At 40.8% G+C, this 18,993-nt stretch overlaps 1 protein-coding gene and 1 long non-coding RNA gene across 3 annotated transcripts in view; one reads left to right on the top strand and one right to left on the bottom strand.

Moving 5' to 3' along the window:
* Positions 1-18,993, bottom strand: part of LOC147261623 (uncharacterized) — a 204,869-nt gene that overhangs the window by 64,471 nt on the left and 121,405 nt on the right. The window lies entirely within an intron of this gene.
* cdh2 (cadherin 2, type 1, N-cadherin (neuronal)) overlaps positions 12,328-18,993 on the top strand; it is a 65,359-nt gene continuing 58,693 nt past the window's right edge. Inside the window, exons 1-2 of one of the 2 annotated variants that reach the window (XM_086203743.1) lie at positions 12,328-12,747; positions 14,296-14,404. In XM_086203743.1, the coding sequence (XP_086059869.1) occupies positions 12,688-12,747; positions 14,296-14,404 (169 nt within the window). In that variant the 5' untranslated portion in view covers positions 12,328-12,687. Of the gene's footprint in view, positions 12,748-13,218; positions 13,368-14,295; positions 14,405-18,993 lie in introns of those variants that run through there. The other variant, XM_086203744.1, reaches the window with a different exon arrangement.

Genomic DNA, 18,993 nt, shown 5'->3' with positions numbered 1-18,993 from the left:
GCCATGAGCACTGCAGAAATAACAGGCCCTTCAGGAAATGCCAAGTGAGGAGATGCTAAATCGACACATCAGGATTGCACCTTTTTTTTTCACAAGATGCCCTGCAATTATTACCTCACCTTGTTTATTTCTCACTGAAACTCATCATTGCATCTCCTCACTGTCTTTGAACAGGGACACTAAGGTATAGAGAGGCAAACAACGGGTTACTATCAAGATGATGAGAGCAGCGGTTGGTCGCTATTACCATTTAAACGTTGAAAAGACAATTCCATTTGATCCAGCATCAATTTAAGGGATGTTTTGCCTGAATTAGTTGGACAGAAATCAGGGATTGTACATTATTAGCTGTATTATTTGTTGGTGACCAAGACAGTTATGGTTGAAGATGATGAACTGCTTCCTAAAGCTAGTTAGCAGCAAAGGCAGAAGTTATTAGTCTCACCCTGGCCTTGATACCGGCTCAACCAGGTACAAAGCATGGCTGCAACGGCAACAGCAAGAGTACGTATTTAACCATAATGACTGTGCTTATTTGATTTTATCTAAAACATTGCATTCGCCGCTATGACTTAAAAATAATGTCTGCCATTTTGCCTGAAGCTCTCGTGCAGAGGTTTGAACGGACACGTCCTGTTGAGGCACATTTATCGCTCATTTAACTGGACATTTGAAGCATTACGTGAAGAATATTGTGCTTAACTTTGAGTAGGATAAATTATGAATGTTTCATGAGAACACACAGCATGTTAGCATGGATTATTCCTCTGACTGAGTGTTTCCTCTTTAGCTTGTTTTGTTGTTTTCCAAGGTTTCGTGAACACAACCATCAAAAAGAATGCTTTACTACTCATTTTACTGGTTTTGTGTAATGATATTCTGTATTGCTGAGCCCTGTGGAAATCCAGAATTTCCTTTTCACTCAGTTTTTCTCTGCACCAAATTCCGGTGGAAATATATGGCTGTTAAGATGAAAAATGGTCCACTTTTTTGTCAGATGGCTGAATAATGTATAATGTTTATCCATTGTTAATGTTCAAATATTGATGAGTCAAAATGTGCTAAAAGAATCCTTTATCATCTGCATTTATATATCATATCCAAAGTGAAATCATATTTCACTTTTATGGCCATGAAATAACAAAACAATAATCGATTTCTTATGGGTTATTTTACTTCAGTGGTGTTCCTGAATTAAAAGGGAATTGATTTAAAAAAATGTGACTCTCTACTGAGCTCCAGAAATGCAAATTCAAAATTAAACACCTCTGAATGCATTAAAAACACCAAAATCCAAATCAAACAATAGCAGCACAATTTCAAGTGTGTTCTTGGATCATAGCACGGTGACTATAACGGTGATGTCGGGCTGATTCATGTAATAACCCCCTTGCTCTGGTTCCAGAGTCCCGCTGACACAGCAGCTGTGAGCAATACGTATGTGCATGTGTGGTGTGTGTGCGTGTGTGTGTGTGTGTATGCCTTGTGTGTCTGTGTGCCCGTGCAGGTGGTAAGAGGGAGGGACAGAAATGCCTGTGAGCTGAATAACAAATCTAGCATACTGCACACCTGAGGAGCTGTCACTGTCATAATCAGCCGTTTATAATGCGTGGCAGAAGGGGGACGAGGAGTAGAGGAGGAAACCAGGACACAGTTGGTGTCAAAGCTTTCGTCTGTATGATATCCTTTTCTCCTTATCCTCCCTATTTGTTGCACGCCGAATTGAAAAGGTGAGGGTATTTCTTGTCACTCTCATCCACTGAGTCGCATACTTATCACATATGTAAACCTGGATAACTCCTCTTCCTGTCTCACTCCTTCACACCTCCTCTTCGTCTGGCCCAGCAGGTATTTATCCGGACACCTCCTCAAGGTGACACATGGTTACTCAGGTTGTGTTCTCCCCCCCAAGTCTCTATAGATGACCACCATTTGGCCTCCTTGTTTTTTTTCCCCTCTCTACAACTCATGATGACTGACCCCCCCACACACACCCCCTCCCCCTCCCACCTACCAAGCCTTTTGTTGTTTCAGAGTCGCTAATCTATGGTACTGCTGTGAGGGCCACAGGAGCAGCAGGTTGACTCACTTCCAGCTCAGTGACACAGTCATTCACTGCTTGTATCGGGAATACTATCAGGGTGTGTGTGTGTGTGTGTGTGTGCGTGTGTGTGTGTGTGTGTGTGTGTGTGCGTGTGCATTTGTGCGTGGCAGGGACAGACCTTGCTAAAAAATATATATATATATATATTCTACAGGGTCAGCAGGGACTTGGCCAAGCCACCATCACGAAGGAGTAAATCAATGAAACCCAATTAGACACCCGGAAAGGTGAGAGAGAAATCGAGCAGCTAAAACGCAGAGACTGAAACAAAAATAAAAAGTGATCCTCAAGACTTTCTGTGAAAATACCTGAGAGAAAATCAAACATCTTAGCCTGCCGAGAGGCACTTTCCACTTTGTCTAACTGTGTAATGCTTTAAAAAAAAAAGGGGGGGGGGGAGAGAGGACTGAACTGAAGACTTATGATTCATTTGGGTTTTAAAACTATTGAAGAGGACCATTGGAGCATCACTGGAACCAAATAAAGTTGTTGGTTCCCCCCCCCCCCCCCCCAATTAACAAACAATGCCGAGGAAAAGAACAGATCCCATGTGTCCACTGATATTGCAGTCTTGCTGAATTCTGCAGCAGGTGAAGCGTGCAGTCATGTGTCTGTGTGGAGAGCGAAAGTAACAGCAATCTGTCTCATGATCACCTCCTGAGCGAGCCAAATGAGGCACCCTTCGCTCTGAGCAACCTGCCACTAACAGCTGCTGCTTTGGCTGAAAAATGCTCTTTAAATTGCACGAACCCTGTCTGCTTAATGGTTTAAACCCGTGCTAATACGAATAAATAATAATCATAAATATATTACATGCTAACTGACCCTTCTTTACTGAAAGAGACGCCTCAGGAGTGGAAAGTAAGCGCAAAACAGATAGGATCACCACAAAAACAACAACAATGCAGAATGAGGAGTGTGTATTGTTATTTTTCAACAACTATCTTATTCAGATGAAATATAGTTTTTGAATATACAAAGGGAAAGAGCAGCATCTGAAGCACTTGATAACCTGCTGATAGCTAATGAGCTGTGGAGATATAGCATTACGCACCAGATAATAATCCTACTCATACTGACAGGAAAAAATAGATCACACACGGGCAAGTGTGCAGGAATAGGTACCATAGCAATAACTCCAAATTGGGATGATATTTTAATCTCATTAAAACACAATGCATTGTGTCAAATCCGGTGTACTGTCTCCTGTAAAAGCCGTAATGTTAATGTGGCTGTTGTCAGTCAGTAGGATATTCCCCATCCATGATAATAAATCCTCTCAGTTATATCATTTGTTTTTTGATACATAGGTATATGCCATCATGATAAAGTGAATCATAAAATGTTTTAATATTCCATGTTTCATTTATAATGGAGGCATATTAACTAGCTTGACTTTTATCACGTTTTTCATCTAGATTTTAATCCTTTTAATGAACACATTGTACCTCTTTATGCAATCTGACAATCTGAGAGAGCGAAGCAGCCCTCTGCCACCTTCTTAAACCCACAGTAATTACCAACACATTTTTGTTATCAGCCTTCTCCTGCATTTGCATGAAAGCAATCTAATAAATGTGAAAACGAGACTGTCCCAGCTGAAAACATTCAGATAACTCCAAAAAAAAAAAAAAACTGAGAAATTATTGAAGGACCCTCTAATCTCATTACCTCTGAAATTACAAAAAAACAGTCTCATTCCCTGATTGCCATAAAAAATGAAAGTATTGATAAGAGGCAGAGGAGAGTGCAGGGGTGGATCAGCAGCAACTAAAGTTTCATATAAATCCATCCTTGCCCCTGTGCTGAGACAGGCTGTTAGTCCACCCCTAAATCAGACAGGCCGGGCTGTCGCCACCACAGACCTTGTCTTCTTGCAGATCAATGGTGATAAAGGGAAATACATTTTGAGCTGAAAATGCCAGAGACACTATAAGACTCAAAAGGCAAAGAGAACTAAAGGCTTTTTTGCTGAATTATTGAGCTGGAGGGCACTCAGAGTGCCTTTGCAAAGGCGATATGACATCATCGGATCCGGATCGATTCCCTAAGTTCTACCAAATTTATTCAAACTCCGTCCTTAACTTTTGGAGTCCTCCTGCGTACAGACAGACAAAGCAAGGCCTGTGATCATATCATTCCTTGGCTGAGATAATATTATTGTAGGAATATTTACACACTGTGAGCTGTAATGATGATTTAGTCAACTCTTTATTTACTCTGAGGATAACAGCAAGGGTGTCGCTTTGAAAATGATTGTTTCCTCGTGTGACCTGAGCTTCTAGTCAAGGTGATGCCTTCTTGTTTTGTGCATGGGGGGGTTTAACTCTTTTTTATCTAATGTTGATTACTGTGCACTGAGAGGACCAAAGTGGAGATTAATAGTACATTTTGATTCTAATTTCTTTATTTAAAAGGAAATTTCAACCAAAAGGGGTAATTTGCCTTTTAATGAGTCAGTGTTGTTTTCCCCCCTGCGTTACTTGTTGGATTCCAGAATTCAGAAGACAGTGGTCACGTGTAGTTTGCCTGAAGCTAAAGAAGACTGACTGACTAACATCAGCAAAATGTCTATTTAAAAATGCATCATCTTGTATAATCCAAGCCTTCTTCATCCAGCTAAATGCTTGATAATCCCAAACACTTTAGAGCTAAAAACAAACTAGAACAACTCTGTTTCTGTGAGACTGTGAACATTCACTTGAACTCATTCGCGCTAATCCTGCCGAAACTGAAGTGTTCTCATTTTTTTGAATTGAAAAAAAAGGTAATGTTTAACCAAGTGCTGAAACAAATGCTTTTCAGACAAAAGTCTGTAACAGTCTTTAGGCTGACACAATGATTTAAGTACAAAATAATGTAAGACAACCTAGTTACGATTCAGAACCACATTCTGGTGTAAACCTCAGTGATAGATTGCTCCAATACAAATACCAACATCAAAAAAAGCTTCCAATACTGAAAAAAACATAAAAAAAATCACCCAAGATTTAGAATCAACTAGTGCATGAATGTAGAACTGATCTGATATTGTCTTCGATGCCATGTAACCAAAGAAAGTGATTGTTTTCCTCCTCCCGCGATTACATTTTCATTGCTCTTCAACAGTGTTGTAGCGCCCTGGCAAGCACTGGTTTTTATTCAGTGCTGAAACAGAAGACGCTAGCATTTGCTGTTGTGCTAGCATGAGCGCGCAAAGTGTCAGCCGCAAAGTCCGACTAGTGAAAGAGTGACATTTACAGTGTGCAAGATTTCAGTTTGGAGGGGTGGCACCGGTCTGTGGAGGTTCAAAATCTGTAATCTAATCGAGCGTTTGAAGATGCATCACGCCGACAAATACGAAGAGTTCAATGAGGCAAATGATCTGCGGGAGCAAAGACTGGAAACTGCCTTTGAATGATGAGATTACTTCCTCAAAAACAGTCTTTTGTAACAGGTATTCATTTTCATTCATTCATTTCTTATGCCTTTGTCTTTGAAGTTGCTGTAGTACTACAGTTGTAAAAATTACAGCATAAAAAATTCATTTTTTTAATCTAAATTGTTACTGCGCTAACATTTTGCTGAAGGGAATGTTATTTATGCCAAGACTTGTGTTGTGTCTCAGTTGTGACTCAGTCTGTTTCATAAACGGACCGAGATATTACCGCTTCCACACAGGGTTAGTCGTTTAAAGCTCTTGAGGATTAAATTAAAGTGTATAAATATTCTTTAGCGCACGGGGTATGGCCTTAGTTCGCTGTATCAGGAGATACTAGAAGCTCAGGTATCATAAAGGAAAACTGGTACCAGAACATCTCTACTTTGCAATACTAAAAAGAACTTCCAAATATTTTCCTCATTCACACACCCAAATGAAAGAGGCTGCTATGGTAGAGTCACCAAATTCCTTATCTGGAGCAGGATCATTCGGTAACATTACAGCAACTCCAAGCCATGCAACCATCTGCTGCTATTTGGTTGATCCACACGTGTAGTCTAGGAGGGTGCTTTGAATGTGCTCGGGAGTGATCTGGACCTGGTGCATGTTCTGCTGCGTGTGTACGAGGTTAAGAGTGTGCTAAGTACCTCCGCATCACCCTGGACAATTATGATTGAACTCACCCTCCTGTACTACACCACCTGCTATTTCACTATGCTGGAATACAGAAATAAGCTTCTGAAAATAACCTACCTATCTTCTAAAATAATTGGCCTCCGCACTCTCAACCTGCCAGCCCTCATCGACACCGACTACTGTACACGACCCCGCCGCCCCCTCAACCTACGCTTCACTCTCACTCCCTTGCTTTGGGAAGAGTTTTGTGCCCTCAGCTATACCTGCCTTAAATACACTCTGCAGACTGTCCCAGACTAGTGCTGCTGCAATGTTGTTGCTTCTTTTTACTGTTTTGAGTCTTAGTTATTTTGTGTAGACACTGTGCAAACAAATGTCCTCTATGAGGAACAATAGAGAATGAATCTGGATCTAAAACTGTGGCTCCATGGAAAGTTACGTGGGCCTGTGTGTTGATCTTCCACACTGGTCCAAAGAGAATTTTCTCAAAAACTATCGGACGGAATTCTATAAACTTTTATACTGGCAGTCATGATTCCCTGAGGATGAATCCTACAGACTTTCTCTTCACACCACCATCAGTTGACATTTTTTAGTCGTCAGTGAAGTTCTTTTTTAACAACTGTTGGATGGATTTCCGCGAAATTTGGTACATAAATCCAGGTTTCAAGTTATGATAGAAGCTTTCCCAGAGGAGGATTTAAAACGTCTAGCATTAGGGTAGGAGATGAATGAAGAAATAAAATAATACCCAAAGATGTGTTTTCCATGACCGAGAAATAGAGAGAGAAATACCACGGTTCTTTGTAAGGTCTATCTCTTTTACAATCAATTTTACGAACAACCCAAATCCGTCTGAGAGGTCTGCGATATTGCAACAATAATCGGAGTGGCGTCACGATGAAACGAATGACTACTCACAACAAACGGTGCCAATTTGCATGGGTTCTCCGAAATTAGTAGAACCCTGCATACATCCATGTTACCCAGAGGATGAGTCCTAATAGCTTTGGTTATCGTACAGTATGACTTTCCCTGTAGCGTTATGATCAAGAGGATTTTTTTAAACTTTCCATCTAATGGAATAAGCCTCCATCTACTTGATAGATTGCCATAAGGTTTTAGACACACGCACTCATGATTCCCACATGATGATGACGATGATCTACTGACTTCTCCTTGTGAGCCACCAGGAAGTTGATGTTTCTAATTTTAAATAAATGTGTCAATAATCTGTTTTTTTCAACTCGCTTTTCTGACTCTTGATCTTCTCATTTATCAGATGTTTTGGTTTATGATCAGATACCTGCAGAACTACTTGACATTCCCGTAAGCTAACATTGTATTCCTTTAGCGTTCTGTGTGAGCATGATCATCATTTCCTACAATAAGACACCATTTTTTTTCAGACTCCATATTATGTGTTTGTGTCCTAAACCAGTAAAGATTTACACCAATCAGTGTTATTTGATGGACTGTTTCAGAAAACAGTGGTGGCTCATGAAGAGGTTAGCATACATGCTGCAGTAGCATCAGTTACAGTACATCAGCACTGTGTCAGCACACTATTTCCTCTTTGAAAGAAAAGCAGAGAATAGCACTTCTCTCTTTTCACTCTTCTACTGACTGGCTTTGGCTTTTGTGTCTGTTAATGTACCTGATTGGCTGAAGAAAACCAGTGATAGTAAGATGGTTCATCCAATCACCTGCCAAGTATTTTCTTTTTCTTTTTTTCCCCCTTTTTCTTTGAAAATGTCTACCCTTTCCTGAACAGTTTCTGGGGCTGTAAGCATTGTCACTGTAAGAATGTAAGCAGGCTAACATTAGCATTTAGCTCAAAGCACAACTTGTGCCACAATGTGAGCTGTAGACAAAACTAGCTTTTCTTCCAATGTAGCTCTAAATATAGTTGCTCTCTTTAGCACTGTATACACGACACGCTGGCTACAGCTGAATAAACCATGATATACTCTTTCTGCCAAACAAATGCTGCTTCTTTTTATTGACATTATAAATTAAAAAATACATACGAGTCAACTTTTTGGACCGAGTTTGTGTTGAGAAAATAAACAATGACGAGAAAATCATAAATAATACAGACTGTGTGTTTGCTCATCGTGCCTTTTCAAATCAATGCAATTACTTTTTATTGAATCAGAACCTAAAGATGCTTTCTCCTCTCCTTGGGTTACTCTAATCAGGCAATCAATCATTATTAGATCTGCTGGCAATGCCAGAAAACAGCAGGCAGATGCCCACCCACCCCACCCAACCCCCATAAAACTACAAAATTACATCCCTAAATTGGGGCACACTAGTGTGAGCCATGTGACTCAGTAAATGTTGCCAGAGCTGCAACTTGCAAAGCAGCATTTTGCCTTTATTTGTCTACAGGGGGGTGGCACCAAGCTGCTTTACTGACATGTCTTTTCACAATAAATTACCGAGAAAAACTCTTCAAATGCTCCTCCATGACTCTGACATTGTCACTTTGTAAACAATCCTTAAAAAAATCACCCTTTTTGAAGTTAGTAATAACGCGCAAATTGATATTCATATTTTTCCTTTTTTTGTGGCATGTTACGTATAAATGGAAGCTCGATATGTTGTGGCCTTGCCATGAAATATAGAAACTCCAGAAATAGCCTCAAGTATAGAAACACATATGGAGTGTAGAATCACATTATACATTTAAAAATATGTGGGAATCTTCACCCGAATCCAAGCATGATTCTATTGCTCTCAATTGTTCAAATGGCATAAAAGATTGAATGAGCCAATTTGGCACGAGAGCAGAATAATCAGAGCATTACTGTGGCCCTTAGAGATCCTTTATTGAATGCATAACAATGAAGCTTGATTGGAATTGATAATGGCTTTGAAGACTATGTTGCCTCTTTCCACTGACTAATTTGTTCCAAAGCAACCTTTGACATGCACGGGATTGGCAGTGACAAGGTAATTAGCCAACTGTTGGGAGAGGTCAAAATATGTGTGTTTATACAAAATGACATTGTCCCTGACTGACTGAGTCTGAGGCTTCGGTGTCATCTCTGTGTCTCTGTCAATTTCCATTTACAGTCTATGAATGGAAAAGAAAGGGAATGTGTGCATGTTTGTCAGAGGACTTCATCTATATTTGGCGCCCAGTAGAAATCTCTGAGCTCTGCATCTCTGTAAGTGGAAGAAGAGTCTGAACTATGTGATATTCCTGTATCAACACAAAGTCAGCGTGAAGAAGTGCCGTGGATTCTAGAGTGGTGCTGACCTCGTCCATTTTTCTTCCAGTGTCATCAAGGCCACCGTGCTGCAATGCTACACGCTGCATCCAATTGTGCAGAGTAAAAAGGTGTGGAATCAAGGGCTCCTTCAGGCCACCAGCCCTCGGACACCTACGCTTATGAGAGTCATAGCAGTGTCAGCACCACAAGCAACATGAATCATACAGCTGCCTCAAACATGCCTGGGAAACAACGTTATCTGTCTACACACAGACAGTGCAGCCACTGAGAATATATTACCCGTAGACTGCTGCACAGACACCTTGATGGTAAATTTCTCCTTTGATCGCATGTTTAACACTGTGCCAAATTCAGGTGTTTGCTACACTACGTAGACTTCTTGGAGTCTCAAATTGGTTTTTGCAAAACATGCAACATGATATTGTTTGATTGAATGCACCAGGACCAAATTGGATTCCCGCTAACGCCTCCTCCCCACCCTGTTTCGACAAGTACTGATGAAAGATAACCGCCTCTGCATTAATCAAAGAGATGGGGCATTTTGATCCCACTCTCAATTAGATTAGATTACATAAATGTAACAATTTGTACAAAATGTGATATGAATTATCAACAGGTCATTCAGTTTGATCTCTTGCCCAAATCTGCTGCAGCATGAAAAAAAAAAAAAGTGCACATTGAATCTGACTGCCTTTGAAAAGAAAACAACGTGCTTTACTAGAAACGAGATAGATGTGAAGAGTACTGTGGCTGCAGAAACTATAGCCACAGTACTCTTCTCTTAATGAGCTAAGAGGCCTTTGTAGCATTTTCATTTCCTTCGTCATTTACACCAAAGAGACACTAATTATTTTAAAACATGGGTGATCAGGCATGCTAATAATTGACAAGTGTGTGAAGTGACACACGCAGAAGTGAACACTTTGAACAACTCTTCTCTTCCTGTGTGTGTGTGTTAACTGTAAGTGGGACGTGATAGCGAGTGCTCGCTGTTTGTTTAAGATTACGATGCACCCTCAGGAGCAGAGGGTTTGATTTGTAGTAGGAGGAGAGCAGCTTTGCTCCCATCACATACTCGCATGCACCTCAAAATGCCAATAACTTGGAAAACAACAGATTGCCCTGGAGGAGGTGAACCAAAAGTCAGCTCTTGTTGTTCCATTGGAGATAAAATGAGTACTTTCTTGTCTACAAAACTGAAATATATCTTTGTCGCAGATGCAATCTAGAGCTATCTCCTGATAATTAATTAGATGTCAGCGGCACAACTGAGGTAATTTAACCTTCATCAGGCTGTACCACATGAGCAGATAATGTAAGGGAATTATTCATTGCATATTTAAGTGGAACGTAGATTTAAAAAAAAACAAAAAGCTTTACTCATGTATTGCAGGCTTAAGTGAGGATGAATGAATATAATGCAAAACTGCAGATTCCACGGTGATTGAGTCATTTGTGAGACAGAGCTTATGAGCCAGACATGGGGGAAACTGTGTGAGGCAGAGAGAATGAGAAGAAAATACACAGTTTTAGCGCAAACACATTGACAATTAATAATCCGTGAGATCAAATGTGCTGCAAACACTAATTACCTAAGTGCAACGTGATCAAAACGACCCACCAAATGATCAATAGAGTCTGGGCTATTCTTCAAGCAGTGCTGAGAGAGAACTGGCTGAACCATGAATCACTGACAACAATCCCTGAGATAGTTTGTAGCAAATAAGTAGATCATTCAAATATAAAAGAATTTATACTCGTAAAAAGTTAACTTCAACTAAGTCTATCATAACAGACGAAGAGAACTACTGAGATGATGGACAAACTTTATTGTGCTTAACACAAAGTCATCTGATACACTCACGTTCCTTTTTGTATTTTAAAGCCAGTCTCAGGTAAAAGCAGAACATTAAAAATCAGCAGGAATAAGTTCAATAAAACTATAAGAAAATAATAGGTGACCTCATAGGCTACTGTTGGGAGTATTTCAGTGTATGAAAGTTACTGCAAGGATTAATCTAATTGGCCAAGGACAGTTTTGTGCTATCAAGAACAACCAGTGCACTTATGTGGAACTGATGATATACTGGTTGTGTATCGATATCAACTGATATTCACCTCCCTGACCAAATATCAATATTGGCCTCAATGCAAATAGTTTATAAAAGACTTGTTTATGGGTTTTTTTTTTTTAAGTTACACTAGCACAAAAAAAGAGAATAAAGACAAAAACATTGACAAACACAACGATCACAATTAGAAAACACCCCCTGAAAAACCTCATGATTGGCTACATGACTATTTTAGCTGCTGGCTTCAGCCCAGAATTTCACAATGGGTGCATCTCTGTGTTTTACTGTAAGTTCATTTTAGTCTGCGAGGGCCGCAGCTTCTGTTTTCATGATTCACAGATGAATCATTTTGTCAAGAAATATCAAGAATGCACAAAAAAAAAAAAACTCAGTAGAATTTCTAAGAGCCAAAAGTGCCACCATGACACTCCTGGAGTTTTTTTTGACCACCCAGCAGCTCCAGAACCAAAGACTCTTCAATTTGACAAATAATAACCAAAACAACAAATAATTGGATTACTGTTTATCGATGAACAAAATAGTTTGAAAATCATTTTTCTTTCAATGCACTTTCTTTCTCTATAGGCTACTTTTCTTTTTCTTTTTTTAAATAAATGAGGGAACTAACCCTAAAACAGCCTTTCCTTTTTGAGGCGACATGAGCAGACAAGCTTCTGACATTTTTTCTTTTTTTATATTTTGAAACGATAACGTTAGAATTATGTAGGCCATACGTACTATATGCCACATTTTGTGTCTTCCATTTTTAAATAATAATGTCGTTGCAGATATATAAGCCACCGTAGTTGGTTTCGAATGGTGTCACGGGCCTATGGATGTTGTCATGGGCTCAGTCCTAGCAGTGAAGTTGGCCAGGCTGCCAGTAGGGAGAGACAGTGAGATGGGCGGTTTATAGTCTAGTGGCCGGGGCTCTTTATGTTTTGTGTTGGAGTGGATGGGAGGGAGCTGCAGCAGCCTCAGTACCAGGCAGTGCTCTCCCTTAGTACGGACTGGATAGACTGAGGAGGAGGCTGCTTCATGCTGCCACCGCCGCCGCCACCTCTCCTGCTGCTGGTGCTCCTGCCTTTGTCATAGAGGGACCTGTTTCGCCGCGGCTATATTCTAGCCAGAGGGATTTCGATTTTTGTTTTTTGTTGACTATTTTTCTTCTATTTTTTTTTATTATCGAAGAGGAAATACAGCGGGCGTACCATGTACTCACTACACGAGGGTAGCGGTCTGCTTCTGCTGGCGGTCATGGCAGGACTGCAGGTAATTTCATAGCGGAGTTTGCACCGGACACTTTGGTGCTCGATCCGTTGTTGTTCTTCGGTGATGCTGCTGCGAGTTTAGTTACGAACAAAGTCGATCCGCTTGTTTCCTATTAAACATTTAATACGGGGTGCCGTTTAATGAAACATACGCCGAATTAAACCAACAGAATAAAAAAAAAACCCACGATAGATTAAGTAGCTAGCTTGCAGGTAAATACTAGCTAACGGTCGCACACGCACGAGATTAGGTGTTAACTACCAACATTCCCAATTAGTTGGCGTGACATTCTCGATAATATAGCCTAATTTACGAGTTCACATAGCGAAATTTTTATTGTCTGCTAGTTGGGGCGGTACAGTATCATATTAACCTAGTTTTCACTCGGTTATATTTAGTTTAGGTTTAATATTTATGTAGATTGCTGCAGCGTGTCCCTGCCCCACGGCGAGCTTCGGTTTAAAAGCCGCGACGAAAGTGGCCTGCTGTATAATATTGTGGAAGTACAGGTTAACTAAGCTACAGTGGTGAGATAACGGTGAAATTTGATATGTCGCAAGATTATTTCGCCTACTGGTCAATATTGACTCAATAGGGCAACAGAACATAGCAGCCACATGGTAAGAAATGGTGTTTTGTGTGTGTGTGTGTGTGTGGGGGGGGGGGGGGTGAAATAGGCGCTGCAATTGCCTAGTGTTTTACCACTTGATTTAGAGCTGTGCATCCTTGTGCCGCTGTTGCTAGAATTCCTGGCTTCGCTCCTCCCCCTCCCTATGCTCGCATTTTCCATTTAAATTCCTCTGATTAAGAATGGCAAGTGGCACGGATACCCACAATGCTCTTTTTCAGCAGCACTCCTCTCGTTTTACATTCTTCTGAGAGTGCATGCAAAGAAATAGGGTCAGGCCTCTGGTCTTGGAGCTGAATCAATGCTGAGGTTGTGTGATGGGGTAGACATGCATGGATAGCACAGAAATTCTTCACCCTTTGTGATTCCTGTCTTCATTTTCTCAGGAAACACCATTCCCATGAATTTTATCACCATGCGAACACTTCATAATTTAGGGCACATATTTTTTTCCCCTCATTCTTTTCATTCGTGGAAACAGCAGCTATTTTTTATTTGTTCTGACATTGACATATACATGTTTATAGCATCACAACAGTGAATTCTTAGCATTTATTCCCCTTGTTCCTGTACTTCAAAGTGAAGTATTTGTCCAGAGTGGTGTGTTGATCAGAAGTGCCGACAGGGAGGGTTGGCAATACCCCTACCCTGCACTTGGGCCCCTCCAGGGGGACAAATGGAGCTTGTTCTTGCCTAGCCATGCTTTTTGGCTAATGCTTAACCCTTTTGGCCTCATTATCCTAATTGCGGTCCCTGCTATAAAAACAACAGATGCTTTTGTACAACTGTGGGGGTTTCAGAATGTGACCAAGAGGTTTTAGAGGCCACACTGAGCATTTTTGGAGGTTGATTTATGACTCATTGTTGAACCCCCCCCCCCCCCTTTCTCCCCACCCCCACCCCCAAACCCAACATCACAGATTGCAGCAGAGTGCAGGGTCACCCCACCATGCAGTCCAGGCTTCTCTGAAGATGTATACAAGGTTGGGGTGCCAGCTATCACAGAGAAAGGACAGCCCCTTTTCAGTGGTGAGTGGTGAAATTTCCTAACGCTGTTCCATGCTGGGTGTTTGTTGTGTCTGTGTTTAACTGGGTGTAGGTGTAGGCATGCTCAGTTTTTGCCTCCATGTGTGACATTCCAGAGAAAATCAGAACAAGCTTGATATTTTAAATAATTAGGGCTGGTGCAGTTGTGTCGTTTTGCAAGTTGTGTTGGCTGCCTTGTAAACTATCTCAAATATGGTTCAGATTCACATAGTTGCTTTCCTTTTTGCTTACATGCTACTTTTGTTATTACTTGTTATTTAAATGAGACATCATACATCATGGTTAAACAGTCTATACAGCTTGCATTTTCTAGAGATGAATGTTAACTGTTGGCTTTATCATTAAATTAATTAAACTTTGTTTATTTCACTGGTGGCAACTCTTGTTGCAAGAATAAAAAGCAATTACAAACAGATTTGAATACCTATGCAACTTTAATCAAGCAATTATTGTAGATATTAAACATTGCATGCTTTGTGCTTGTGCATTGAATAATTTCCATCGTCCTCTGTCATTATTTTGCATTCGTCTTACCCTAATTGAACAGCCTTTACAATCAAACATGCAAGAAATATTTCTGTCTATTTTGTTTAATACTTAAATGCCTAAAGGGTCCAGCTTGAAACTATCGCAGTGTGTCTCATTGCAGTATTATATGACTAAGCCCATTTAGTGGTACTGGCAATTTAAATATCTTGGGTACATTTACTGATACAGTATCATAGGTTATGTTTTTCCCAACATAGTGATTATGATAAGGTGCAGACAAGAAAGTGAAAAAAGTGTTGTTGTTTTTTTTTTTTGCTGTACATTGCAGAAGACATGGCCACTATTGCTTATTTCAAGTTTGATATTGACAAAATGAGGATGCTGCTACCATAAAACACAGAAAACAGCTCTACAGACAGTAATAAAAGCTGGAATATATCACCAGCATGCCATTAGGGACGTTATAGCCTCTAGGTCATTTGGGCCAGAAGGCATTCTCACTTGTGTTGGATTTCACAGTGTGTGCCTAAAACTTGCATGCTGCTGTTGGTGTGAGTCAGACAGGTGGAGGGGGAGGTAGCAATGACAAGAGAGGAAAGGAGCGAGGGAAGAGAGTGCTTAGATGGGTGGGAACGGCTTTCACTGGGCTTTACCTTGTACACAAGTTTCTGTTTGATCCTGCAGGTGATGGATTTCCCTCTGTTGGCTTGTGGATGAGCCGTGACCGGGGGTAATCAGGTTTTCTTCTTTTTGCCCCCGCACTACCCCCTCTCCCATTTTCTCTGGCTTCCCCTCCCCCAGCGAGTTGTTGCTCTGTAGATTTCCTTGACAGAGAGGGGCACTCCTGTGTCATTGTAATGCAGCAAGGCTCAGCAGCGTGGGATGATGTTAATGAAACTGCATTCTCTAATGAAAAGCTCCTGTGGTGTGTTTTGAAAGACAAAGCTGCCATAGTGTGGGGAGTATTCCCAACTTTTTAAATTTTGCTCATCATGCTGTTTTGGGATTGTATTTGACCAGGAGTACTGTTGCTTCTAAAACTGCATGGAGGCTGGCTTATGTGTCCTTGCAATTCATTAGCTATGTTAATTGTTACCTGAAAGGTTTTAAGTAATGAATGGGAAACCCTTAAGTGGTTAGTGTTAGGAGAAATTTTGATTTAACATAATGTAGTCTGAACACATTAAACATGCTCATTGTCCTATTAGTCATCTGTATCTCACTGTTGAAGAGTGTTCACCAGTCCATCCGTCCGTGCCCGCCCCCCCACATGGAAAATTAGCTTATTTGAAATGGGATCTGCTGCTTGAATATCAGTGTAATACTATCTGGACCATGTGCAATGTGTCCGTAATACGACTCCGTTGCTCATATTGTATTGCTGTTGACCCCAGATATTCTGTAGAGACAGTATTAGGGTCACCGGTGGATATCTTTGTCTCATCTAATTCTAGTCTCTCCTTTGTTATTGATTTAGAGAATACACACCTTGAGGTCTGTAAAACAGGGAAATGGTGGTCGTTCACATGTAAACTACCGACATTGTATGCACTAAATTGAAGACATCCTGTGGCTTTAATGGTTGCAACTGTGGCCAGCTAGTCAAGATAGCTATCTGCTGCTAAGATTTAATCACATTCCCAGAGGCGACCTCTAGACTTTAGCTGGCCCAGTGATACCCCATTGATTTTAAATACAGTGTTAAAGTACATTTTTCAAAATTGCTCGGCAGATCATCTGAAGCAAATGCAAGGAAGGATGAATATCCTTCTTTTATCTTTTAGAATTCTCTCTATTTATACAGTAAAGGGAGGACATGTTCTTTGTTTTCAGGTGCAGAAACATGTAATGCTTAGGTTACCCACTAGCCACATTTGCTGCTGTTACACTTTACTGTCTGTATAAGTGCATGGAGATGGAATGGGATGGCTGTTGAGTTTACACTTCAAACCTCTCTTGTGGAATACTATATAAATTCACACGCAAGGGTGGAATTACGCGGGCGTTGTGTGGGTCTGTGTAAACAAGCAAAACGTCATAATGACGGGGTCATTTTCACAGCTGTATTGTGGAATCTGTGTGTAAAAGTGGCTAATGTCTGCCTTCTGGCTGGGGCCCATATGACCTTGCTCTGTGTGGAATATTTGCTCTGGCCTGATAGCAAGTGGACAGAAATGTCCAAACATGGTTATTTATTACCAGACTCTCATCCAGATGTAGGCAGCTGAAGTCTTTAAACATGTATGCACTGATCACTCTTACCTTGTTTATTTGCTTGATAAAGTGACTTGTTAACTAAATGGCGTTTAATTTCAGGTAGGCAATGGCAGCGGGTGGTTTGCCCCTGGGTGTCTAATGGAATTCTGGTGGCTTTAGAGAGCTGACACACATTGTGCCGTTTTTTTCCAGATGAGGCCTTAAAAGCAGGGTTGAAAAGTGAGTCAGTTGGAGCATTATTCAGCAGAGGTTTCCCTCCCTAAAAACTGGGTTAATGAAAAGCCCAAAAGCCTAATTGAGCTTAATACAGTCTCTTACGCTGCTGTTCTGCCATCCCTACCCCCAACCATCTACTCTGCTTTCATTTTTCTTTCCTCCGCCCCTCAGCCCTGTGTTTTATCTCTTTTCTTGACAATTATGTGAGCTCTTGTGATGAAAGAGAAGCATGTTTATAGTCTGCTTTAGCCTTGGTTCAAGTGCTTTTAATGTAGGGGTGTCAAGAGGGTTCATTGTGCTGGCTCCTCAGATGAGTTGGGGGAGGGATTTACAGTTGACCAGTATAATAATGTGATTGAAACAATTAGTGTCAGTGTCAGCAGTGAGAACATGAACTAGAAAGCTGTCTCAAGCCAAATATATCTCCAGAATTTTCTGTTAATCTATCATTAGGTATAATTGCTTGTCTTTGCTGTGCTTATTTAAGGCAACCTTTTTAAACAAACCCATATGTCACTCTTTTGACAAGGAAAACATTGTACTCGCAAAGTCCTCAATTTTGCACAGACTGAGCCCGTTTTTATGTTGTTCTGGTTCTCTGCGCTCTGTTAAGATTCTGATGCCCGAGGGTACAGCTGGGGCCACTCAGATGTGTTTAAGGGGCCCCAGTGTTTGGTGAGACATGACCCTGTTCGACCCTCTCCTGTAAACTGGGCCAAGTGCTCAGCAACATGCTCAGCCGTTTTTCCTGCTCACAAACATTAGTGGGGGTTCTTGGTGAGGTCTAAATGAATTGTAGACTTGGCAACAAGGTCAGCTGGGGTGCACAGTACCTCTGCATCATGCGTCCTGACTCATGAAGTTGATTTATCTTCACCTCGAAATACAGGCACAGCCACACTTAAAAATAAAACCTTGATTTTCAGGTTGTTATAGGTTTGTCAATATTTACTCTTTGATGGCATAATATCAAATAATGGTAAATATTAACCCTGTTAACTTTGAGGACCAGCCTGGAACTTGATGAAGTGTCATGAAAAAAAGTGTCTGCTGTTGAGCTCTTTGTGTTTGAGGTTTATATGGTCTGCATTGATGTGATGCCTGTGCTGAATAATTTAGGAGTCAATCTTATGGAATGCTTTATATTCAAATCCCAGTTCAAAATGAGATCCATAAGTATAGAGAAAGGATCTTCCAGCATGAGAAATATAAGAGCAACATGAGACACTGTGAACCTCTTCCTTTCAATATATTGCTACCACAGCACATTTCACATATTCTGTCATAGTGGGACATTGAAGAGCAACCCCATGACCATCCATCTCCCTCTGGTGAGGTTCAAACTCCAGCTCTCCTTCACTTTTAAGCACAGGCAGCAGTTTCACTGCAAGTTTGTTGGTAGAGCACTCCATTGCCCAAATACCCCCCTCTTTTTTTCTGGAAATGGATCAATAAATCCAGGGTCTTTGTTTGCTGTGATCAATATGTTGTAATGAATGCTGTGCTCCAATTCCCAGCTAAAGCATCACTGGCGGGTTGGGGTTGAATTTGTTTTATTCTTTATTGTTATCGGCCTGCATAAATTTATTTTCATCTTCCATCACTGCGCCTTTTTTTTCCTGGGAGCACCATGGCCTAGATAACCACCA

Source organism: Aulostomus chinensis, chromosome 5 (genome assembly GCF_037954235.1).
Source record: "Aulostomus chinensis isolate RoL2024-O1b breed Wild chromosome 5, RoL_Achi_v1.0, whole genome shotgun sequence".
NCBI lineage: Eukaryota > Metazoa > Chordata > Actinopteri > Syngnathiformes > Aulostomidae > Aulostomus > Aulostomus chinensis.
Note: the sequence above shows the minus strand (reverse complement) of the source record. Positions and strands in the feature narration are given on the sequence as shown.